The sequence below is a fragment of the Equus przewalskii genome, chromosome 22 (assembly GCF_037783145.1).
Source record: "Equus przewalskii isolate Varuska chromosome 22, EquPr2, whole genome shotgun sequence".
Lineage (NCBI taxonomy): Eukaryota > Metazoa > Chordata > Mammalia > Perissodactyla > Equidae > Equus > Equus przewalskii.
The window spans coordinates 19,965,009-19,991,112 of NC_091852.1; the positions used below are offsets into that span (position 1 = coordinate 19,965,009).

Consider the following 26,104-nt stretch of genomic DNA (forward strand, 5'->3'; position numbering starts at 1 on the left):
TTTAGAGACAGACACAGTGGGTTAAACCCACTGATTTCCTGATTAGTACAGCTATAGGACATCACGCAAGTAACTCAACCTTCTTTGATCCTTATTTGTTTTATCTGTAAAATGGGGGTAATAAACCCTACTTTATAGGGTAGCTGTAAGGGATAAAGTTTTCTAAGGAGAGATACAGTGTGTATATGTGTGTATATACGTGTATGCTATAATTTTCCTTTCTTCAAATTATAACCCTCAAGTCCTACATAGCCCATCACTGAAGAGACACAAGTACCAGCTGTCTATCTTAGAAGAAAATGATAACATGACTTTATTCTCAAAAATGTGGCACGTGTAAGTCCCTCCAGCTCCCAGCACGAAGATGGGCTCCTCAGGGATCCAACCTGCTCCTGACCTGGTGGCTTCAGAAACAGAAATGGGATCTGGTGCTTTGGCAAGAGAACACAGCCAGATCTCAGAGATGGGATGACAGACAGAACGACACTTCAGCTCTGTCATCTGCTGAACTGCTGTGTGGATGTGCACACACAATTATTTGTCCACAGAGATGCCAGAGTTTCTTCCTGTGCACGTAGTGCTCTGAGAATCCAAGATATATTTTAAATTCTGAGACCTGAAGGTAAAGGCGTGATAACAGTTGGTATGACAAGTAAACAAAAGGAGAGTATTTAGGTATTTCTGTGGCCTTAAGCCCTACTGTTGTTTATTCCACATATGTGTGTTTATGTGTGGGGGTGTGTGTGTGAGAGAGTGTATTTTTATTTCCACCTAGACTCTAATACACACACGTGGTCAAAGACTGCAAAGCTTTTTCAATATTAAAATTATTTAAAACACAGAGAAATAAAGGAAAAGAGCAAATTAAACACAGTCTGTTCACTCACTAACCAAGAAGAAGCCCTTTACGAGGGCGGACTGCATCGCAGGGAAGCCAGATACCCTCAGGGGGACCCCAAAAGTAGGGCTTCCTAACCTAGGGAGGTCTAAGTTCACTTCTCAGAGCCAGGGTAGGGCATCAAAGGTGAGAAGTTTCTGAGTTCTCATTTCTAGGTTCATTTCCAACCCTCCCTTTTGTTCAACCTTTTCCCTGAAACACATACGTACCTTCAGCCTACTGTTTAAAAGACAGTGACCCAATAGACTCTCATAAGATCAGGAATGCGGTGTGAGGAAATGTTAGGGCAGAGCTGAGACGAAAGGCAGAGCTTCATGACAGCGGGATAGGCCGAGTCCATGGGGCCTCCACACTCTGCGAGCTCTTAACCCTCAGGGGCGAGGCTCTTTTTAACTACAACCACTTCAGGGGTCAGTCCCAGGGCCCCACGGAAGCAGGATCCTCCCCTTTCTGGGTCCAAACCCTCACCGTGGTTTCAAGTGGAAATTCTTTGCCAAAATACCTCCCGGGAAAGCATGGATTTCTCTCCAGGCTACCGTGGGCTGTACGTCCCTTATTTCCTTTTCCTAGACCAAGCCCCTGTTTCTGTCAGCAATTCCTGGATTCTATTTTCCCCAGCCTCGCTCTGTTTTTTTCTGTTTTCTGTTGTTCTTATCTTTTGGCCGATGTTCCTCCCGTTGCCATGAGAGCACAGGAACTCGTCCTGCCTCGCTGCACTCATTTTCGTCTAAACCCACAGCATCACCACAAATGCATACACAGGCTTCTCGGTGCCTCAACCTAACATCATCCCCTTGGCTCTGGAGTCCCCTCCATCTCTGGGTTCACCAGACCGCTTTCTCAGAGATCCCTGAATTTCAAACACCAAGCAGCCACCACTGGGCTCTGGGAAGTCTTGAATCTTTTTTTTAACCTCAAGTTCTATATTTACATTTTATTATATTCGTATCTACCTCACAGTGGGGGTTACCGCACAAAGCACAATCACTTGGGGGTGGATTGAAGTGGGAGGTCTCTTTGTCCGACAGCAGCAGGAATCCAAAAGCTCACCCTTTTCTTAGGAGCCGAGAGGGCTACAGATGCTAGTGCTACAGGAATCAGGACAGAGTGGCTGGACTGCGTCACGTCAGACTGCTGTGGGATTTTATAGAGGCAAGGAGCCTTGGACCCAAGCTTCTCTAAGCTTCCTACCTTCGCACTTAAAAAAAATTTAGATTCAGAATCAGAGGTTACATTACTCTTTCTCAATGACCAGGGACCACAGGGCTTTAAGCAGGAAGCCTTGAGTAGAAGGGGGGAATTGGAGTGTCCTTGAAGGGTGTGTAAAATTCAGATGAAATCTACTATGTTGAAGTCTGAAGTTTTGGCAACACATGGATGCCAGGTCTTCTGCCAACCCCCCAAAGCCCTATTCAAAGGATTCCCTACCGACCAGCAGATAGGTCACTGATAAGAGGAGAACAGACCCAAGGAAAAAGCTGGCACTCATCTGGGATGTCTCACGGGGTGGATTTAGGATTATGGCCTCTCATTTGAAAACTGTTAGTGCAGCAGCAATATTTCAACACAGTTCCCTGCCTGATTAATTCGTTTTCCAAAGACCCAAGAGAAGCCTGAGGGCATCAATGATATACACGGGCTGACAATTCTACAGCGGACTTTCCAGCACTTGAGTGACTTCTGCTAACTGTAAACCCAACGGTTACCTGATTATCTATCATATAGCCCCGGGGCCACAACCAAATTCACTCTGATCTCTGCTTCTGTCACATTTGGAAAACGCTGTGGGGTCGAACATGGTCCTGATTTCATTTGAAAAGGAGCACTGCCTTTGGATGAGGCCTCGGGCTTTTCTCTCACCTATGCAGAAGGAAAGCATAAGATGCCAGAGGCCCCGGGCCACGGTCCAGAGGGGAGGAAACAGAAGCTGCACCCCCATGAAGCCTTTCCCCTCAGCTACCTTCTTTTTTATAGGTACCATTTTTCTTTATAAAAGCACACAATAGCCATTATGAGCTGAATTCCATCTCCTCAAAATCCACATGTTGAAGTCCTAACCCCTAATACCCCAGAATATGACCTTATTTGGATATAGGGTCTTTACAGAGGCAATCAAGATAAGGTCCTTAGGGTGGGCCCTAATCCAATATGACTGATGTCCTTATAACAAGGGGAAATTTGGACACAGAGACAGATACATAGAGGGAAGATGGTGTGAAGACACAGGGAGAAGACAGCCATCTACAAGCTAAGGGGGGGGGGGGCACCTAGAACGATTCCCTCACAGCCCTCAGAAGGAGCCAACCCTGCTGACACCTTGATCTCGTACTTCCGGCCTCCAGAACTGTGGTTCCGTTCTTGGAGCCACCCAGTCTGTGGTACTTTGTTGTGGGAACACCAGGAAATTAATATGGTAGCCTTTACAGAGATTTAGAAAGTTTTCTTTTTTGAATAAGAATCTGTATTTGAATTTTATTATACTTAATCCTATAACCTGTTGGGGGTTACTTCGAAAGCTACAGCCACTGGGGAGTTGAGCGGCTGTGAGGGACGACCTGTCAAAGATGGAAAGTGAAGAAAAGGCTTTTTCCACCCCATATTTGTTGATACTTTGTTAAAGTTGCTGCCTAAGCAGTAGAAAGAAGCATTTTCTTGTTGAATCCCCCAACTGCCAAGGGGCCCTTCCAAAGAGGCTCAGGTGGAACGGCCGTGATGGATGAGAAGGGCACACTGGGATCCCAGGGAAGACCAGCACCTTCATTTTTGTGCCTGATTGCCATTGTGGCCTCTGTTCCTACCTGGAAGGTTGTAGGTGCTGAGCCTTCAGAGGGAGCTGCCCTTAACGTCTGAAGATGGGCCCCTGCCGAGCGTGCGCACACCGCACTGAGAGGCTGTGATGAAGTGCTGTTACATGGAGGGGAAACAGTCCTCTGAGCGGCACTCTCGCTCCTATTTAGGTTTCAGTTCAAGCACTTCAATGGCTCCTCATCCTTCTTGCTCAGAGGTGCTTTCCACCAGAAGGTGGCAGCAGAGTTTGCTGAAAGCAGGAACACAATCACGAGGCCAATTTATAGCCGAGCATGGCAGGAGCCTCCGGGGTTCAGCTCAGCTTTGCTTTATGTTAAAGTAAAAATATACTTGATTCTAACTAGCCAAACATCTTAGAAGGGGCCCTGGGAGAGTGACAAAGTTCTCCCTTACATCTAGTCCAGAAGAATTATAGGATGCTCGGAGTCCAAGAACCCTGTCAACAAGCTCAATGGATCTCAGCGCTTGGTGTACAGGGAGCTTTTAAAAATACCAAAGCCGTGGTCCACCCTCAGGGATTTTATTTCTAACACACAGTATGTGCCTAACAGGAGACTGTGTGACTGTGCCTGTTAATGCATTCATTTACCTGACATCTTTTTGTGAGGAGTCCAGAGTAATTTGGAAACATCTACCCAACCTCACAGGGATTTAGCCAGGGAGAGGAGACGTGAACGGGAAAACAGGAGCAGGCAGGGTAAGGGACAATCCACAGGCCCCTCAGTAAGGCAGCACAGGGGGTTGACTAGTGTCCCCCCCAAATTCACGTCTATCTGGAACTTCGGAATGTGACCTTATTTGGAAATATGATCTTTGCAGATGTAATTAGTTAAGATGAGGTCACAGTGGATGAGGATGGGCCCTAAATCCAATGGCTGGTGTCCCCACAAGAAGAAGAAAGGACACAGAGAGATAGAGGCCCTGGGAAGAAGGCCATGTGGAGACAGAGGCAGAGATGAGAGTGATGCAAATCAAAGAATGCCAAAACCACATGGAGCCACTGGAAGCTGGAGGAGGCAGGGAGGGTCCTCTCCTAAAGCCTTCAGAGGGAATACAGTCCTACTGACACCTGATAAATTTCTGTTGTTCAAGCCACCTAGATTGGGGTACTTTGCTTTAGGGCAGCCCTAGGCAACTAACACAGGCAGAGACCAAGCAAAAGGAAGCCAAGTCCTCAGATCCCCACTTCTGAGCCATCTTCCCACCATTCATCATACTGAAGGGGCCTTATTTTGTGTCAAGTGGACAGTACTCACACATCCTCCCTTCCGCACATTTTCCCATTCCTCCTCAGATCCCAGAAGAGCGAATGGTATGGATGAGGCTGGCCCTGTTCACTAGGTCCACAGGTATGATTTAAAGTTGCTTCCTCTACAATTCTCATATGTGCCTAATCTGGTTCCTTTTGAGTTTGCTATTTGTTTCCTGCAGACTCAGGGCCTGGTAGACCCCAAGTTCATACCATTAGAGACTGTTCTTCCTCAAACACACTTTTCCCAAGAGTTAGAAAGGCTCAGGAGACCAGCCTGGCTTCCTGTGACAAGGGAGAAGACAGAAAGAGAAAGCAGAAACAGAAGCAGCAGGGAGAGTCTGCAGGGAGTGGGCAAGGGAAGAGGCAAAGGAGGAGAAATGATGGGCTGCGGTGGAGGGCCTGGATGTACTAGGAGGCGCAGGCAGGCTGAAGAGCAGAACTGGCCTTGAAGAAGGCAGAAATGAAGCTGGCCTGTGAGGCCACGATGCACTGTAAAGCTAGGACATAACAGAAAAATAACCTGCTACGATAGCCCTGCAAACTGTGCTTTTGCTTGCTATCTGGGCCTAATTTAACTGAAAAGCCAGTATAACTCCAATTTCCTAAACGAATCCTCACACATAGTTAAAAACATTAAAACTGGGGCCAGCTGAGTGGCGTGGCAGTTAGGTTCGCATGCTCTGCTTAGGTGGCCCGGGGTTTGCCATTTTGGATCCCAGGCGTGGACCTACACACCACCACTCATCAGGCCATGCTGTGGCAGGTGACCCACATAGAAAAGAGGAAGGTGGGCACAGATAGCACAGTTAGCTCAGGGCCAATCTTCCTCAGCAGGAGGAGAAAGATTGGCAGAGGATGTTAGCTCAGGGCTAATCCTCCTCCTCAACAAAAAATTCAAAACCTACGGGTGACCTCCTAATCCAGACCAATGGGTTGCCTCATTAATTTGAAGCTTGCGCCACTCTTGTTTCAGTACAGAAATCCCTTGTAGGTGCTCTGGGACTCAAGGAGTGGGATCCATTTTTTCAGCTCCTCCACGTATCTTGGAAATATTATTTGGTCAATAACTAAGGGGGCCAAGCATTTCTGGAGAGAAAGGGCCCCATTTTGCCCTTTCTGAAATCTCTTCCTTCTCCACAACATGGTCATATGGTAGGAGGATGGTGCCATCCTGGCTCAATGCCTTATGAGCCAAAGGCAGCGTTGGCCTTTTCTCTTCCTACTTTGCTTTCACAAAAATCTACCAACTCGAGCAGCATCTTTGGTTGGTGGGGAACCTAACTCTGCTGAGAAGCAATAGAATTGCCACTGTTTCAAATAAACACCCCTTGCAGCAGCCAACACTGGCTCAAACAATGAGTGACTGAAGAGACCCACTACTTCCCATGAAAGTCATTAACCTCAGTGCCAGCGGAGTCAAACCCAGAAATGCACTTTGTGTTGCCAAAAAGTTCCACGAATTTTCTAAGACCCCCGTGACCTAATTTAAAGTGTTTTTCTTCTTTTTTCTCAGGCTTTTCTCATACATAATAGCATGATAAGCCGTTAATTCAATCATTTTCACTTCTCTGCCACCCTTCATCCTGTAATCAAAGAGTATTATTAACCACCCCAGAGACACATTAAATAATCAAGCTGTCCAAACGCCACACGTCAGGGCAGTAATCTCCAGAACTGGCATGGCTAAAAAAACAGAGTAACTGTTTCTTCGCCTTTGCCCACAGCTTTTTTTTGCATTTCAAACAGCCATTCTGCAGAGACACATATGTGGATGAAAGTAGATATTATGGAGAGGATGTTCATATGGAAAGTGTAAAAAAGCAAAGAGCATAACGTCAGGACTAAATAGTAGAAGAAAGTCATTGTTCTGTGGCAGCCATCTTTCAACTTTCTCTATTATTAAAAAAGCAATCCCATTATTTCCCACTTACCCATCCATTCCCAGCTAGTCATAAAAGGATACTCTCACCCACGACATTTTTCAGTGGCAGTGGCTTTGCTGGTTGTTCCTCTTCCCATTAACACCAAATTGCCTTCTACATCAGGCAAGGAAGCTGCCTTAGGAACTGAAATAACAGCTACCGTGACAACGTCAGTCCTTAGAATATCTGGGACAATTCAAAAAGTGGAATCTAGCTCTATTATGAAGACGGCATGATTGCCCATTTTAAATCAATAGAGCTTGCTCATCTCTGTTGTATTCTTTTAAATACCCTAATCTGTGTCATCAACTCAAAATTCAATGGAAAGCACATCTTTGGTTATTGGAGAAAATCATCCTCAAAAACACCTCCCTTGATTTGAATATTTGCAAATGAATCAGATAGCCTGGAACTCTACAGCATGACGGTGAATGGCCTTTTCAAAGCCGCGCAGGATAGCTAGGAGCAGGAAGCCTGAACAAATGCTTAATAAGGACGATGGAACAATTAGCTGCCTTTTAAGGGAAGCTATCCTTTTAATTTCATGTCCAATCACAGGAAAAATCAGGATAACTGGCCTAATTTACATGCACCTAACGTGGGTGCATCCTTAAAAAGGAAATTTCATATGTTATCTAGTGTGCATACATCATTTGGATTTAAATCATATTTTTAAAGGGATATAAACAGTTCTGTCCATCAGTATACAAGTAATAGCACCAGGGGATTAGGTTGCAACTGCCAAGAGAGACACGCAGTATCTTAAAGGAGGAGAAAGGTTACAAGAGAAATCTGACTGTGTGTGGCTACAACACTGAACACAATGTCATCACAGAAGCCCCCCACTGTCCTTCAAATAAGGATGGCTATGATTAAGAGGATTCTAATCAGGCCAAGAGGAAGGAGAGATGAAGGTGTAGACAAGATTGGTTTTCCCTTCTGGCCCTTTTCTTTTCCATTCCCTCTTTCACAGGGTAGAAGCAAATGAAAACAGAGAAGGGAGGCCAATGAGCTGTATCCTTTCAGATCTGGAAGATCACGCAAAATCAAAAATAAAAATCTCCAGCATGAAAACACGCCTGGAATTACAAGTCAATGGTGCAGAACTTTCTGGCTATATTGCCATAAAATTTAAATTTAAATATTGTGAAAGGTTATGGTAGAATATGTGATGAAACAGTGACATTTGGAGAAACACTGTCGCTCCTCTGGAAAAGCCTTATTTCTGCAACTCCTTGTAATTTACAAGGAGTCACAGTCGGTCAGAGCTGGAAGGGGTCTTAGAGGTGCTTTAATGATCCATTTTATAGATGAGAAAACTGAGGCCCCAGAAGAGCGATTAATTCAAGGTCAGTGATTAATGAGAGGCAGAGATAAGCACAAAATCTGGGAGCCTATTTCTCTCTAATTAATTTGTCCCATTTGGTTATGCCACAGATGAAGGGACTAATTTAAAGTACTAGAACAATTGTCTGAGGGACCATTTCCAGGGATCCATCAGGTCTTTCCTAATAATACCAAGCTGTTATTTGCCTCTTCCTTCTCATTCCCTCTTGTGGGTACACAGAGGAGTACAATGACGTGCCACATCACAACAGATGATTGCAGAACCAGGCACGAGAATCCAGCCTCTTCCATGATGCCAGACATCAGGGATTTCAAAAAGGTACAATAATGCCACTCTCCTCACTAATTTGATTTTTGTTCTGGAAAAATAGTTATTTTCATAAAAATATATTTAAGATGGGGCAGGCCCAGTGGCGCAGTGGTTAAGTTCACATGTTCCACTTCAGTGGCCCAGGGTTTGCCAGTTTGGATCCCGGGCATGGACCTATGCACCACTCATGAAGCCATGCTGTGGCAGGCGTATCATATATAAAGTAGAGGAAGATGGGCATGGATGTCAGCTCAGGGCCAGGCTTCCTCAAAAAAAAAGTGTATTGAAGATAATAGAGTTATTATTTTAAATGAATTAATGAATAAATATAAACTATTTTTTATTTTTAAAATATGAGATATTGATAGATAAAACCGACATACATGAAAGCTCTTTGGGATCTTCAGTAATTTTTAAGAGTATAAAGGGGTCCTGAGATCAAAAGGTTTAAGAACTGCTGAAGTAGAACATCAAAAAACATCCAGAAAGGAAAAAACGATGAAAGCAGAATTTTACAAAAACTATTCACAACAGAAAAACCCCCACTCCTTCCTTGTTGAATACATCTCTCACCTTCATAAGGAGCATGATTCCAACAAGACGATGTGAGACTTGGAACAATAATCAGTAATGACTACAGTGACCGGTGCTTCATGGTTTCGGGTTCAGGCAGGAGCCTGGGTTGATTTTGGCTCTGCCATTTCCCAGCTCTGAGAACTGGTCAGTTAAGCCTCAGCATCCTTATCTGTACGAATGGAGACAGAGCGAGCACCTGCCCTCAGGAAAGAGCTGGCGGAAGAAGAGACTGGGACAGTGCCTGGCTCACGCTATGTGCTCCGTTGGGTCATTATTGTTATTGTTCAAAATCCTGCGCTCTTTCCACAATACCCAACTGTTTCCTTTCCACTATTCTTCTTGAAGTTTCACCTTCCGTATTGACTCCAGGAAGAATGAAAGCTTATTAACCCAAATTTGTGTCTGTATCCTTTTTCCTCTAAATTTTTCATGCTGCCTTACCTTGTCTGATTTTGGACAAGTCATTTAACCTCTCTGGGTTTAATCTGAGTATTGCAAAGGCAGCATAATTCCTCATCCAGGCAGCACAGCTCAGCAATGAAGGGTGTGGTTCTGGGCTAGTCTCCACTGGTTTGAATCCCGGCTCTTATGGATGACCGGCTGCATAACCGGGGCCACGCTGCATAATCTCCGCGTGCCTCGATTTTCTTATCTGTAAAGTGGAGCTAGTAACCACATCAGTCTCATGGGGTTGCAGTGAGAAGTAAACGAGTTAATACAGATAAAGTATTTAGGACAATGTCAGGCATGTAGGAAATACTCAAAAGTGTTTCATAGCTTATTGTTATTAGCTACAAAATAAGATTAGGTTAGATCAGTTTTTCTCCAAGCTTGGTGAGAAAAATGTCTGTCTTGTTACCCTCTCCCTTTCCTCTCCTGTCCTCCAATGCTTCTGAACCACGCCAAATGCCATGCTGGGAAGCCTGGAAGCGGACCACGCCAGCCGGCTCAACGCCATCATTATCTCCTTCAATTCTAACCTCCCATGATTCCTCTATTTCTAATTGGTCCTCAGGTGCCCTCAACACAACCAACAATTAATACCGTGGCTTTTCCCTTTGGCTTCTGAGGCAAGTCAAATACAGACATAAAAAAGCAATCAAGTTAGACACTAACGAAACCAAATAAATAGCAGTATTCTTATAAATGAAACTGATAGGACCACGGAGGAACAATCAAAATGACTAAGATACCCTTCCCGCCAAAGGAACAGGGGACAGCGGATAAGGAAGCGGCACCAGCAAGGCCACTGAAGCACCTGTGATTCTGCATCCCCCTCGGGAGCGTCTCATGCCCCTGGTGGGTGCAGGTCCGGCTTTGGTAAAGACATACGTGGGAGGAATTCTGCGCTCCTGAAGATGAGGTTTCACTTGGCCTCTCACATTTCAGCTTTCCTGATTTCTACTAGACGAAACCAAACTTTACCATGGGACCAAAAAAGTAGTATAATTTTGTTTCCTATTTAATTCCCTATCTTTTTGGTTATGGAGAGGAACCAACTCTTTTGAAAAGATTTTGCAATCTACTATAACTCACTTTTTTTAAAAAGTGAGGGCAGTGTAGAGAGGAGCATTGCTCAATGGAAAAAAATTCTGTGCGCCACAACCAGGATATTCAGGGGCTGAAAAATAAAAATCTGTTCACAATGGTTGGGAGGGTGCTGCTATTTTACATAGGGGGTCAAGGAAAGCCTATCTGAGGAGGAGATGTTTGGGCTGAGACATGAAGGACGTGAGGGAGCACGGCACAGCTGAAAAAAAGTGACCAGACAGGAGCAGCAAATGGAAAGATCCAGGGGCAGGAATGTGCCCAGTCTGCGGGAGGAACCCTGAGGAGGCCAGTGTGGCTGGAACGGCATTGGCAAGGAGGGTAGAGGCAGGGGACGAGGTCAGAGAGGTGGGAGGACCAGACCGTCCTAGGGCCTTGCGGACTCTGGATTTTACTCCAGGAGAGGTGGGAGGATATGAGAGGGCCTCAGGCTGAGGAATCACATTCTGGGTGACTGCCGTCCTGCAGAGGACACTTGAGGGAACACAGTGCTAGGTGGGGGGATCTGGAGAAGCATAAAATGGGGTGTGGAGATGTGCTGCTCTGGGACATGCATCAAGTGGCACCGATTCCCGACGTCCAGCTTGCCTACTAAGAGTGATGGAGAATATTGGCTCAGACTTGGCAAACTAAAAAGTAGAAAATTCCAAATCAGCACTTCACCTCTTTCATGTGATTTGGTGCAGGCGTACAAGGATGTAGAGAATGCGTGAGATGTACCCTGCCGGGAAGACACTCAGTCTGCTCTTTGACTGTGTAGCCCATCAGGGTATCTTTCTAGACCACATCTAACAATTCAGTTAAGCCTCTACAGACAACCTGACAGGCACAAAGGGGTGTTCACACACGTGGTCGCTCGCGATCCTCCACGCAGCCTTGGGAGGTGGGCATTATTTGCCTCCTTTGGCAGATAAGGACACACAGTTGGAGAGGTTTCTGCCCAGCTGGCTGTGACAATGGACGGAAAGACTGAGCCAAGATTCTCTGGTGCTGAATTTAGGTTCTTCCCACAACCTGGTTCTGTGCCTCTTAAGCTACCAATTATCAAGGCAGTAACCCCAAAATGAAGACTCACACACGAGCGGATACAGCCGAGTCAAAGACGACATGACGCTGTTGGGAATGACGCCCAGGAGCCCCACTCTGCCTCATCCATCGGGGATCTGTTTGCTTATTACGTAGTGGCTTAGGCTCTTACCTTACATGTTCTTTTGTGTAATGTTCTATATGAACGGTGGGAGAACGTGGCTCGTGAGAAGACACACCATTTGTAGCAGTGACAGGGTGCCACTGTTTCTTTTAAAACCCAAGCATGCCTGGTCATACAGAACTCGTTCTTGTGTAAGCCATGGCCTGGGTCCCTTTGTAAGCCAGAAGGGAAGGAAAAGAAACTAAAAATTACTTACTAAATAGACATCAAGCACGGAGGCATTATCGTCCTGCATTTCCAGAGCATTGGGCTCAGAAGTCAAGTAGATGGTCCCTTCTTCCAAGGTTAATGTTGAACTGGAAGGTAACCCTTTACTGGAAAAATAAAGAAGAAGAATGAGCATGTGGCCTCCAGAGCGAAATCCAAGGACACCTCTAAAGTCGTGGCCGAAGAGGCTGAGGCGGGAAAACTTTTGGGGATGAAAAATTCTTTTGAGAGTTCCAAGGACATATGGTCTTATGGGGTGATATTCTCACTTGAGTTTAAAGAATTTGGTTTCACTAGTATTTTCTCAGTCTATTTCAGTGCATGAGACACTTCTTTACATTTCTGAGAGGTGATCTGTGGGTCCCATGCCTTGTGAGGGTGGAGAGCTGTGAATCTAGAGGCCCACCAGTCACCTTTACCTCGAATAGTTGGTTCTTGATGCTTAAGCTCTCCTCACACAGTATTCATGCTTTGCTAGTTTATAAAGACAACCTTGTGCATCATTAGCATTGATGATTTCTTTCTATTGTTTTTTTTCCCCTTTGTCTTCTTGGCAAGAAAAGTTCAATTACATCCGTGGTTGGCAGACTTAAATGTGCATCAGAATCCCCTGGAGGGCTGGTAAAATCCATTTTCCTGGCCCCATTGCCCAAGTTTCCAATTCGGTTGGTCTGACATTGGAGCCTATGAGTTCGCATTTCTAACCAGCTCCCAGGTAATGTTCCTGCTGCCAATCAAGGCCTATACTTTGAGTAACAATGAATGACATAAATACAGGGCACTTTATTATGTGCTTTGTGAGGTTAGCCTAGGTGCGCCCTTAGTAACAATGACAACAACAAAGCCAAAGGAATGCAGGTAGACGGTCCTATTAGAGAGTCATTTATGAAGGGAAACCACCTTGTTTTGTCATGATACGATAACCACTGTCAACTATTGAAGTAATTGGTCCATTTTGATAGGATTTAAATTGGGAATTAATTTAGGGGCTCAGGGATGCACCATTTTTTCCCCACTGAAAAGTTATGTTTTAACCTGTGGCATTCTGCCATCTGAAGGTTTTGCAGGAACAAAATATTCGCAAACAATGGTGGAAGAGTGTGATATTGGTGTTAGAAGAGCTGGGCGAAGCGGGTGGCCATGGGCCACATGGAACAAACAAAGCCCGTGCAGTGGGCAGTGGCCTTCCCTGGGCCGTAGGGCTGCGGGCAGGAGACGGGCTTCCTCCTCACCTTCCCCGCTACCATGGCTGCCACCCCTTCTGGAAACTGCCATCTAAAATCACCCTCCAAGCTTCCTGTCTGAGCCTCCCAGCTGGACGAGAGACTGCTGAGGACGTTCCAATCCTCTGTGCTCCCCTGGTCCGCGAAGTACATATAACTCTATTTCTGGACATATTTACCCATTAATTGAAGACACCTTAAATAGTTAGAAATCCCGACTTTTTCAATATTTAAAAAAAAAACACTTGTCAAAAGAATGTTTTGGATCTTAACAGATCAGGTGCATTTGTATTTTTTCTGATCATAAATGATATAATGAAAAAATAGTAAAAATACAGACTGGTGGTGGGAGGAAAGGTTATGGAGGAATCTCCCACTGGCCTTCCATTTGGTGATATTTGAGAACGTGGGATTAAAGCCGCTTTACTTTTGGCTTGATACATTTTCTTTTAAATTCTGGATACAGTAAAAAAAAAAGGTCTCTTGCTTTTCAAAAATCTAAATGGGGATACAATATGGGAAACAGAGAATGTTCCAATTGATTTTAAAGAGCAGGGTGAACGTGGCCTCTTTCCATCAAGCATTGCTCTATATTGTAAACCATCACAGATTTCCTGGGTTAAAGAAACCATCAGTTCACGGGATGCTGCTTTGAGAGGTACTGTTTGGCAATAAACCTTGATGCTCAGGTTATTTTCTGGATCAAAACCAAGGATGCAGTGATGGACTTTAATTGGCTTTTGGTTTTCAACTGTTAAGACGCCACTCACTATTCCTATGGGTGGAAAAACGATCCTGCCTAGGTAAGCCTTATGAGAAAGACGAATTCTCTACTTAAACATCAAAGCAAGAAACAAGGTGGTCAGAAAATACAAAATTGTGGCATGACTTTTGACTTTTTTTTTTGGTTCACTTTTTGTATAATTAAAAATTTCTAGTCGACCTGACAACATGAGTGTTGGGCTCTGAGATTTCAAGTCCTGAGGTGAGAGACCATCCACAACGTCATGGGGCCAGTGCTGGTGTGGCATAGAACATGGGAAGGGGACCTTCATCCTGGAGGATGCCCAGCCTAGAGGTTGCAAACTGCTGGCCCACAGATCCAATCTGGCTGGGAGAAGTGTGTTTTGGGCCCAAAGAGATTTTCTTAGTTTGAATTAATGCTAAATTAAGAAATAGGAAATTCCCACAAAAACCCAGTTTTCCACCGCTTCTTATGAGAAACCAGAAGAGCTGGCAACTCCGAGCCCGCGTTTATGAGTGGCAAGGAGTTTGTGGCTGCCCATTTAAACTGGGCATGTCCTCTTCAGTTCTCCGGGCTCCCCACCACCCTCTTCTGCACCTCATCTGGCCTGTTCTATTCATTTGCATCATCCCTGCCTGGTCCCTCTGTGATCTGTCAGCCCAACACCTCTACTTCACAGACTAGGAAGCTGAGGTTCAGGGAGGCACAGTGACTTGCCCAAGGTCACACCGCAGTTGAACAGCATTAGGACCTGAACTTTGTTTCCAGTTAAGCACCTTTTCTATGGTCATCTCTGCTGAAATTTTAGAAATTCGCCATTGTAGAAACCAGAGTAACTAAGGCAAATGTGCCTAGGAGCTTGAAAAATAATCATGTAAATCAGTGAAAACAAATGCAGTGTGTGGTGCCTGATGTGAGCTGGGGAGATCTTTGAGAAGAGTAATGATGGCCAGAAAGGTTTGAGGAAAAGTAAGTAGGCAAAATATGCTGTACAAAGCAATATATTTTTGATTCTCACAAAATTAAAAATAGAATTACCATATGATCCAGCATCCCATTTCTGGGTATGTACTGCAAAGAATTGAAAGGAGACTCTCAGATATTTGTTCACTCAGTGTTATGGGCTGCACCATGTGCCCCCTACCTCCCCAATTCATACTGAAGCCCTAACCTCCAGTACTCCACACTGTGTCTGTATTTGGAGACACAGTCTTTAGAGAGGTGATTAAGGTTAAATGAGATCGTTGGGGTGGGCTCTCATCCGACATGAATGGTGTCATAAGAAGAGATTAGGACACAGACATACACAGAGAAAAGATGCGTGAAGACAGAGGGAGAAGATGACCATCTACAAGCCAAGGAGAGAGGCCTCAGAAGCAGCCAACCCTGCCAACACCTTCCTCTCGGACTTCCAGCCTCCAGAACTGAGAAAATACATATCTGTTGTTTAGGTCCCTTAGTCTGTGGTACTTTGTTATGGCAGCCTGAGGAAACTAATCCACCCATGTTTGCAGCAGCGTTACTCAGAGTAGCCAATAGGAGGAAACAACTGAAGTGTCCATGGTGGGATGAATGGATAAACCAAATGTGGTAGATGCACGAAATGGAATATTATTCAGCCTTAAAAAGGAGGCAAATTCTGACACATGCTACAATGTGAATGAACTTTGAGGACATTATGTTAAGTGAAATAAGCCAGTCATAAAAAGACAAATACTGTATAATTCTATTTACATGTGGTACCCAGAATAGTTAAACTCATCAAGTTAGAAAGTAGAAGGGTGGCTGCCAGGGGCTGGGGGCCCGGATGGAGAGCTGTTTAATGGGTAATGAGTTTCTGTTTTGCAAGATGAAAAGAGTTCTGGCAGCTAGTTGCACAAGAATCTGAATGTATTTGACACTGCTGAATTGTACACTTAAAAAGGATTAAGATGGTAAATTTTCTGCTATGTATATTTTGCACAATTTAAAAAAGCAACATTTTAAAAAACAACGACTAATATTTAACAAGAACAATAAAGATATTTAAGCTTCCAACACTTTAATACAGAATGACATATACGAAAGAACTCTGTAAAACATATTGCCCTATATAAATAATCAGGCATTTGTATAGTAAAGTCCCATTAAGTGTATTCTGAATAATCTGACATTAATACATCTTGGCATTGAGTGAAAGCTACATAACCAGCTCATTAATCTTTATATTTGTTATGTTCATTATTCAGTATGTACTGAGTGAGACCAGAGTACAGAACTGGCATGTTACTTCCCTAAAAATCTTAGATTAGGTACTATCCACTACCCGAGAAAGGATGAGAATATATTTTAGGGAGACACCTGAGCTGATGAAGCATTACAGGCCGAGCATGAACTTTGGAATCAGATGATTTAGCTTTGAATTCTGGCTCTCCCACTTAGCTGTGTATGATACTGGATGAATTTCTTAACCCCTCTTCCCACATGTAAAATGAGAATAAGAATAGCAAACATGCAGGGCTGCGGAGCGATTGGTGATAATGAACGTACGCCATGAACACCAACTGAAGCACATTGTGTCCTAGGTGCTAGGAGGTAGCAGAGAGCAAAACAAATAAGAATCTCTGCCTCACAGGATTTACAGAGTATTGAGGAAGACAGACAATGAGATAAATATTTAAAATATATATTATGTTAGTCCAAAGCACTAAGGAGAAAAATAAAGCACATGAAGGGATAGAAGGGAGTGAGTGAGGGATGCAGGCCATCCCCATCAGCAGACTCTCCTTGTTCTTCCCTCAGAGTTTTTAGGATCCCGGACATGAATCAGACACTGGGGGACACACAGATGTCCCCTATACTCCATGTGACACATATCAAGCTCTCCAAAGTATCTGACTACAGCCCCTCCCCCTGGGCCGGGACAGGCATCTCCACTCCCTGACAGCTCTCCAAAGATCACATTCCGACTGCCAACCTTTCCTTGGCCTCTCTGACTTCTTTTAAAGGCTGGAGGGGAGTGGTCAGTTAACAGTTGCAAAACTGTCTTTTGACCACTTCCTTTGCAAGACTGGCAATCTCACACACACCTTGTTTTTGTTTTGGGCCTCAGCTGAAACTGATAGTAAAAATATTCCATTTCAATGTTCTGTTATGGTATTTTTAGCAAAGTGATTAGTAAAGGTTATCACGTTATTGAAGCTAAAGGGGTATCTTTCCTAATCAAGAAATGCTTTACACAGGACATAAAGTGTTATTTGGGCTTAAGAACCTTTATATTATCTACTTGAACGTGTATATATATGTCCATTGCATCTAAAAAAAAAAAATTAATGAGGGGGCCAGCCTGGTGGTGTGGTGGTGAAGTTTGTGCACTCTGCTTTGGTGGCCTGGGGTTCACAGGTTTGGATCCCAGGTATGGACCTACACACTGCTCATCAGGCCATGCTATGGTGGTGTCCCTCATACAACATAGAGGGAGATTGGCATGGATGTTAGCTCAGGGCCAATCTTCCTCACCAAAAAGAAAAAACAAAATAAAAATTAATGAAACGTAATCATTAAAAGAGTAGGGAGATAATCCAAGAATAAACCATCCAACCCGAATAAATTCATCTAGAGCCTACAGCAAATTCCTCCTTGAAGATGCCCCAAGTAGTAAAGGTAAGAGGTCTTTTCAAAAGGATTTTTCACTTAAATGTCTGTGCCATTGACCTATCTCATGTTTGTTTCTCTTCAGTTCTGACACTGGGAAATATTCTTGCTATTGCTCTGTCTCCTTACTGTACTGTTGATTTCCTGGGCACACCCTATTTCGAATCAATTTCTAATTTCTCTGGCTGAGAGCTTCCCAGATTCTGTCTTAGGGTTCACTTATAAGTGAGAGCACCTCTCTTGGGAGGAATGCCCTCAAAACCCAGCGGTCAAGTCAGAGGGCCAGCCATTCCTGAGCCTCACAGCCTGGGAAGATCCATTTCTAGGAGCAACGTTACGTGACCGAGTTTAAGAGTCTGGCTGCCTGCCTGGGTTCTGCACCATCAAGTTTTGCCACAATTCCCTCAATTCAGACTGTCTGAGGACTGACTGTGCCTGATTTGCAACAAGGTGCTCAGGAAACTGTTAATGTATCCAGTTCTATTCTCCCCTAGTAACAGCAGTGGAGCTGCCAATACTCCTCAGCTGCTCCGTGCTCTGCTCTCTGCACACGTAGCAAACTTGTCACAGGTAAGAGCAGCATAGGAGGGGGAATGTCACGTCCTCGCGCTCCCTCTGGGAGCAGACATTAGTGGTTCTCCGCCACGCAGGCCCCTCGTCGTTTACAAAAATGACCCTTTCTGTTACCAGCAATGTTAGTTTGGCTTCATCAGAGAGCATTAGTGTGGCGGGACTGTTGAAAAAGTCATGGATAATTTTACAGCCTGGAACACTCTGACTTCTGTTTGCAGACCTACAGAGTATTTTATAGCTAATTCTCAGGAGGGCGTTTGCTCAGAGAACATATGGTACGATCCACAGTTTTTGTCTTTTAAAAGTCATCCTCTCACTGCCTTAATTTTTTCTAATCAAAGTAAGATGACTTATGAGGAAATAAACAACCTCCTGCCTCCACCCCCATCGTCATCCCTCCAGGGTCAGCTCCTTTTACAATTTCTCTTTGGAGCTCTTCTGGCGGTTTCCTTCATATCTTTAGATGAATCAGGGAATAAAAGACAATCTCAACCTAAGGCAGCATCTATTGATTCAATAAGAAGGGCATTTATCCTCCTCTGCTCTGTGTTTCCTTCCAACATTTGCTATTTATATTTTATTTATTTCGTTACTGTGAATAATATAGTTAATAACTTTTTTTATTCCATCAACCATGCATCCTTTAATGTCCCACATTATTTCCTCTTCGTCCCTATTTTCCCCTCTTACTTTGTATTAGATACACTTAAAAAATTTTTTTTTTAAATCTCTACTTTGTCATGGCTGTTACTATTTATATTCTATTTTGAAATGATAACCAAATTTTTCCTGCTTTGTCCATGGATTGGCTCTAAAATTAGAAAATTGATATATACATTTTACATTATATGACTATGTAGATACTGTTAATGCCTGGCCAAGAGTGAGTTAGGGTTATATTTCCCTCTCTGGGTTCAAAGTCATGATTGCTGAGCCATGCAAAGAAAAATGTTCCCAGCATCAAGGTTAAATGGAGTCTCTATTTTTTTCTTAACTTTTGCTTAAATTCATGCCAAACATAAGTCTGCTTCAGGTTAGAAGGTTTTTGCCCTTTAGACATGGACTGATGCCATGGGGGGAGAACCCAGAGAGCATCTGGACTAAGGCGGAGGCCTAGAAACAAGCCCCGCTTCTCCAATGATTAGTTATAATGCCGGGCAAGTCTTGACGCTGAATCCTGGTTCCTCCTCTAAATATGGGAATGACAGTTCCTGCCTAGCCCATCACACAGGGCCATCAAGAGGACCAAGCCAGATAATGCAAGTGAAAGAAAGGCCGACAGAGGGTAACACTCTTCTGTATAAACACACAGCCTCTTCTGTATAATCGAACAGGAGAGTCACTATTACTTTTACCTCTGGGACTCTGCCTATTTCCTGGGGGGAGGCAGGGTATGATGAGGTCTGCTTGCATAGACAGATCTATCATAACACTTCGGAAAGAATTCCTTTTCTGCTGTTCTAAGTTTAACTACCGGAACATTAACTGATAACCAATGTGGACAGGAAGGCTTCTACTTGCAGAGAAAACCCACAAACGCAGCCTGGTCTCACTTAAAGGCTGCAGGTACTTGTTCAGTCCTAGAGTCATGTTCTACTTAAGGGAGGGCCTGTTCCAACATGGCTCAGGCACTTCTGATGTGATGGTCCAGCCAACACCACGTGCCCCTCTTGGAAGAGCCCACCTCTGGTGAGGGTGGGTTGGTGGGGAGAGGCTGCTGTAGGGTATGGAATTCTGAAGCACTGGCACTGGGGTTCCTAAGTGCAGCCTGGACAGTGTCACTGTGCAGAAAATCTCATGCACCTGCCAGGACAGATCTCCTTCATGCTGAGCTCCTTGCTGAGTGTGCAGGCAAGACTTCCCGACTCCCCAGCATGGACCAGAGAAGTGCGGAGTCCCTGGCCATGGTCACTGTGTCCAGACTGTTCCCCACCCATCTTCCTAACCTGTCCTGCCAAACAGGGGGCTTGAAGAGGATGTGCGGCTTTCTTTCTGTCTTTCCTTTTTTTCAGCCACGGGCACAGTTGCTGCTCTTCCGTGCTCTCCCGCTTTTGCTATTTTTAGATGAGGAAGCTGCCTGTTTCTAACGAAGCTAGGCAGAGCAGCAGCCTCTCTCGTTGGAAGAGACCGATGGCTGCCACGTGAGTCTAGTGCCTGGGTTTAACTTTCCTCTCTCCCCGAGTAAGTCAACGCCCAAGGCATGAGGCCTGCTGCAGACACAGCACAAAGAGCAGCACTTTGAACCAGCCGGCAGAGAGAGAAGCGAACAGTGTGCTGCCAGGTCTATTCGTTCTGGGGACAGGAAGCCACAGTTGCTCAGAGAGGTGGCAGCAACTGAGCTCCCGCCACCAGCAGCCTTAGAACCAAGCAGAGAAGCGAGATGAGGGCTCTCTCTCTCTTTGAGCAGAATGTGTGTATGTGTGTGGGTGTAGACTGGAGGGACAAACCTTTTCAAAAAGGCACCTTTTCTTTGTTTTTTTTTTTACCATACACCTCTGAGATTTATTTTTCTTTCTGACATCCTCCAACATGTTTAAGGGTAGTAGTCATCGACTGTGATGTTTATACTGTGATGATTGTATTACAGACATTCTTTCATTTAATCATTAAAGATAACCCTGTTAGCTTGGGTCTCTTCCCATTTATTTTGTACACGTGAGTATTAAGGCTAACTTGTCTAACCACAGTTAATAAATGGTGGCACCTGGATTTGACCCCAGGCCTGAGTGTGGAGCCATGTCCTATACATACTGCCTCAGGCTATCGACCACTGCGCAGAATTAGCCCTTGCTGTGTTTCTAAGATATCCCCAGAAACAATGGTTCGATTATAAAAGAAAGTAGATATATAGATCCATTTCCAAAGAATAGATCTATTACTATAAGCAAGTCTTGACTATCTGATTTAATCAAGAAGAACAGCAATAGATATTAAAGAACAGCGAGAGGAACTCTGACACCCCCATACGCAAAAATTAATTCAAGATAGATCACACACAAAACATGAAAGCTGAAACTATTAAGCTTCTAGCAGAAAACAAAGGAGAATGTCTCCACGACCACGGAAGGGGCAGAAGGGAACCTTCTGGTGTGATGGGAATGTTCTTTATCTTGATGTGGGTGATGGTTGCTGGAGTGCACACAATCGTCAAAATTCATGGAACTATACACTGAAGATTTGTGCAATTTACTATATAAAAATTGTATTTCAGTAATGAACTGTCAGCATCAAAAACAGTCTCTGCTTTTCCACTCACAAAACTATAAATCATCCATTCAAATGTATCCTGAGCGCTCACTTTGTCCCAGGGACTGTGTTAAAAGTGAAAAATAAGTTGGGAAATAGTTCAGACATGGCTGGGTCACTGACTTAAGGAGCTTTTAAAAAAACGTTGGGGAGATAGATAATAAATGTTAAAAAGAAGCAAATAGCTACATATATCATTATTATAAAATATAAAAATGCAAAAAACCCACACCTAGGGGAAAAAAAAAAAAAACCTTGACAATCAAAGTCATTTCTAGTGGACTTCACAATCCTGAATGGCTTCTGCTCTCTTGGAAAACATGTTTTCTTGTTCATATATGGCAAAGCCTAATATCAGAATTAGTTTGCAGGGCCGGCCTAGTGGCGCAGCAGTTAATTTCACACGTTCTGCTTCTCTGCGGCCCAGGGTTCTTGGGTTCGGATCCCGGGTGCGGGCATGGCATCACTTGGCAAAAAGCCATGCTGTGGTAGGCGTCCCACATATAAAAAAAATAGAGGGAGATGGTCAGGGATGTTAGCTCAGGGCCAGTCTTCCTCAGCAAAAAGAGGAGGATTGGCAGTAGTTAACACAGGACTAATCTTCCTCAAAAAAAAAAAAAAAAAAGAATTAGTTTGCTTCCCAGAGCTCCTATCCATAGAGTAGAGAGACAATATATTTAAGCAGGTCCCAGAGGTAAGGCTTAGGGGGATAAAGAAAACTGGAGTATGAGCGGTCCACAGAACATCCCCAGAGAGTGGCATGTACTGAAAACAGAGTTGACTGTACTCTCTGGCTGGAGAAAAGCCTCACAAAGGCACCAGGGATTGGGGACCTTTTTATCACAGGTGACCCACAGCCTCCATGGCTGGGAGGAGCAGCATGGTACGTGGAAGCACGTGCTAGAGCAAGGGCAGGGTAGCTGAGTCTGGGACTAACCTGGTGCTAAGTAGCTGTGTGTGTGGTATTTGGGTAAGCCAAGCCATTTAACCTCCCTGGGCCCCCACTTGCTCCCCTGTAAAAATCAGGACTTTGGATTTGATGAGGCTCTTTGACCTTCCAAAAGCTTTGATTCTTGATTGGCCCTGTCTCAACTTCCCCAGAAAACCGAAGTTTGAGGTCAGAGTAACAAAGCAGAAATACAGTTTGCTAAAATGGAAACTCCTTCTGCTGTGTGAGCTAATGGGACCGATAAAGCTTTAAGATAAAGTGACAAATACTTCTCAACCACAGCACCATTATCCCCATACGGCCCCTCAGCGACATAACTCCCACGGAGAGTGGTTTGCAGTCCTGCAATCTCCTTACACTCACTTCCTCTCAAGATTAGAAAAAAAAAAAAATCCAGAAAAAGAAAGCTTTATTCCGACAGATGGTGCTATAGGTTGAATTGTGTCCTCCTAAAATTCATATGTTGATGTCCTAGCCCCCAGTACCTCAGAAGTGACCTTATCTGGGAATAGGGTTGTTGCAGATTTAACTAGTTACGATGAGGTCACATTGGAATAGGGGGGCCCTAATCCAGTAGGACGGGTGTCTGTTATGAAAAGGGGAAATCTGAACACAGACATGCACACGGGGAGAACGCCATGTAAAGATGAAGGCAGAGTGGGGTGATTCTTCTAAAAGTCAAGGAGTGCCAAAGACTGCCAGAAAACCACCAGAAGCCAGGCAACAAGCATGGTACAGATTCTCCTTCACAGCGTTCAGAAGGAAGCAACACTGTTAACATCTCAGACTTGCAGCCTCCAGAGCTGTGAGGCAACACATTTCTGTTGTTTAAGCCCCCAGTGTGTGGCACTTTGTTATGGCAGCTCCAGCGAATGAATCTGGGTGGTACAAATGCTTTAAAGGAAAACCTTGCCTTGGCCAGCAGGCTGGCTCACTAATTTCCCCTCCTTTCTTTAGTCCATAACACCAGTAACTGCAACCTTCAGGAAACTTATATTTTGGGTAGCTGAAAAAAGTATCATTCCTGTCTTTGCTAAACACCACATTTCCTGTCTTTAAAAAGTAAGCCCTTCTTCAGTAAAATCCACCAAACACTGGGTGAGCCTTTATTATTTATCAGGAATCTTTAGGCAGTGTTTGTGCCTTAGCTTTCACACTTCACTAGGGTACTCCTCATATCAACGTGCTAAAAACACACAGGGTTGAAAGGACCACCCTCAGTATATAAGTGGCATCATTTAGTCAACATCCAAATTACCATCAAGTCTGCAGAAGCTGCCGGAAAAAAATAAGATGAGAACAGATTACAAGGCAGCTTTGCTATCACAGAAGCACAGTATAATTATAACTGTTCAGGGCTATTGGAAAACCATAGGCAGAATTGATTTTTAGTGTGCTTGCTAGCTTCAAAGAGGTGCAGAGTGACAGGAAGGTTTCTCATACGTGGCTTGGCCAATGCCAAACTAATTATAAGCTCTGACTTGAATAATCGGAAAATGTCACAGAAACTACGTCTCTGCTGGAGGTCAACGCCTTGTCCTGAGTCATTAGGAACATAAGCAGTTTAGGGAGAGAGAAATCGAACAGAGCTCCCGGAGGCAAAGACTGGGAGGTCCCTGGCTGAGATCATTTGGGAGGTATAGGGTATTGGCATCTCTGAGGAGAACTGGGACTGATTCTGGTTTTCAACTCACAGCTCAGCTTTAATAATCTCTGGCAATGGCCCTTTTATACACGAAAACCCGTCCTATAAGTTAAGGAACAAAACCAGGTGCTTCAGAATCAAAAGTCAATATACCCCATTTGCTTAAATAGTGGCTCTCAAACCTGAACGTGCATTAGAATTGCCAACAGGCCCAGGAAGCGGCATTTTTAACAACGTGCTGTTTCTGAAGCATGTGGTTCTAGAACCCATACTTTAAGAAATACTGACTTACAGACACAGAAGGAAAAATACTGCATGATCTCACTTATATGTGGAATCTAAAAAAGTTGACTACCCAAAAGCAGAGGGTAAAATGGTGGTTACCAGGAGTGAGGAGCTGCGGAGATTTTGGTCAGAAGGTACCGAGTGGCAATTACGCAGGATGAAGACGTCTAGAGCTATAATGTGCAGCACGGTGACTACAGTTAACACTACTGGCCTGCATCCTGGACACTTGCTGAGAGTCAATTTCAGGGGCTCTCACCTGCCCCCCCCCCCCCCCACCTCCACACACAAAGGTAACTGTGTGAGGAGATGGGAGATGTTAATTAGCTTGACCGTAGTAATCATTTCACTATGTATATGTATATCACATCATGTTGTACATCTTAAGTATAATTTTATTTAAAAACATATACTGTACAAAAAGAGTTCTGAGGGTGAACTGTTCGCAATCACTCATGCAAAATAAGAACAGGAAATATAATGAGTTCCAAATATATTTAGCATGATAAAACTTAGATGAGTTGCCTATGTACTATTTCCCATGTAACTTTTTTGAAAATAGTACTTTGGAGAAATCTGTCATAGGCATTCAAAATTAATGTATCAGGTGGTCATAAATAAACACTAAAAGCTAAACAAAAAAAGAATACTGGCTTAAAAGAATGCTAAGGCAGTAAGATGTGCAGTTTAGAAGATGTGCAGGTGTGGTATGCCTCTATGAATGACTGAGGACCAGAATGACCCATCCTGGGGAGTCTGGCAAAGAATGAGGAGGATGTTGGTCACTGCCGAGGTCCAGTGCTGGCTCTGCTCTGCGGCTGGTGTTGAGAGCGCCTGTGAGGTTGGCAGTTGGCTCCACAGCCTGGACCTGGCTGGTGTTGAGGAGCTCTGAATACAATGACTTCCCTGGGGTCAGGTATGTATGTGTCACACTCTATAAATTCCACCTTCCAGGAAGCACACTTAAGTAAACTAATAAATGGTTAAGTGTTTTGTAAAACACGATGAAACACGCTACCCGTTATTTCACACTGTTGATATATCTTTTTATGTGTTAAGCGCTTAGCAATCTGTAAATATAAATATCAATGTTTAAAACCTGTCACTGAAATTATACCCTTTCCCATTTATTTTACCTACTCCCAAGAAATCTAAATTATCCAGTTTTTGAAGTCTGATTTAAGCTCTAGATGTTTTGGATAATGTCTATCTTTCACATGCACGTCTAAGTCCTATTTACATGAAATTTCTCAATAGCTATTAGCAAAAATGATCTCAAAGCATCTGCCAGTGAGAGCCCTCCACAGCATTTCACCAGACGAAGTTGTTCCACTGCATCTGAGCTGATTTAGGAGGAGGCACCTGAGAGCTTTGGTTCTCCCCTCATGGTTTCCATTTCTAACCAGTTTTACTTAGCTGCGACCCGGGCAGTTATTCCATCTCTCTGAGCTTGTTCTTTATGCATATCCACTATCCACACAATAGTGATAAAAATCACTTTCCTTATTTACCACAAGGTTGACGTGAATAATTCATATGCAATGTCTACCATGCTCCTTGCCCTTGGAAGGCACCTATTAAATGTCCTCTTCCACTAAAGCTGGAGGTGCCTGAATTTACCTTCTTTACTCTCTCCTTGTCTCTGGCAACATGATAGCATTTGTGAGGATTCAGTGAGGTGACTCTTAGAAAGTCTGTCACTTGTGTTTAATGCATTTTAACTGTCA

General features: G+C 44.1%; 1 protein-coding gene across 8 annotated transcripts in view; it reads right to left on the bottom strand.

Moving 5' to 3' along the window:
• The window catches only part of PIP5K1B (phosphatidylinositol-4-phosphate 5-kinase type 1 beta), a 279,654-nt gene that overhangs the window by 1,298 nt on the left and 252,252 nt on the right, over positions 1–26,104 (bottom strand). For 6 of the 8 annotated variants that reach the window (XM_070590460.1, XM_070590458.1, XM_070590462.1 and 3 more), the window contains one exon: positions 12,068–12,185. The exons of the other annotated variants lie outside the window; for them this stretch is intronic. In XM_070590460.1, coding sequence (XP_070446561.1) covers positions 12,068–12,185 — 118 coding nt within the window. The remainder of the gene's footprint in view (positions 1–12,067; positions 12,186–26,104) is intronic. 8 annotated transcript variants of the gene reach the window in all.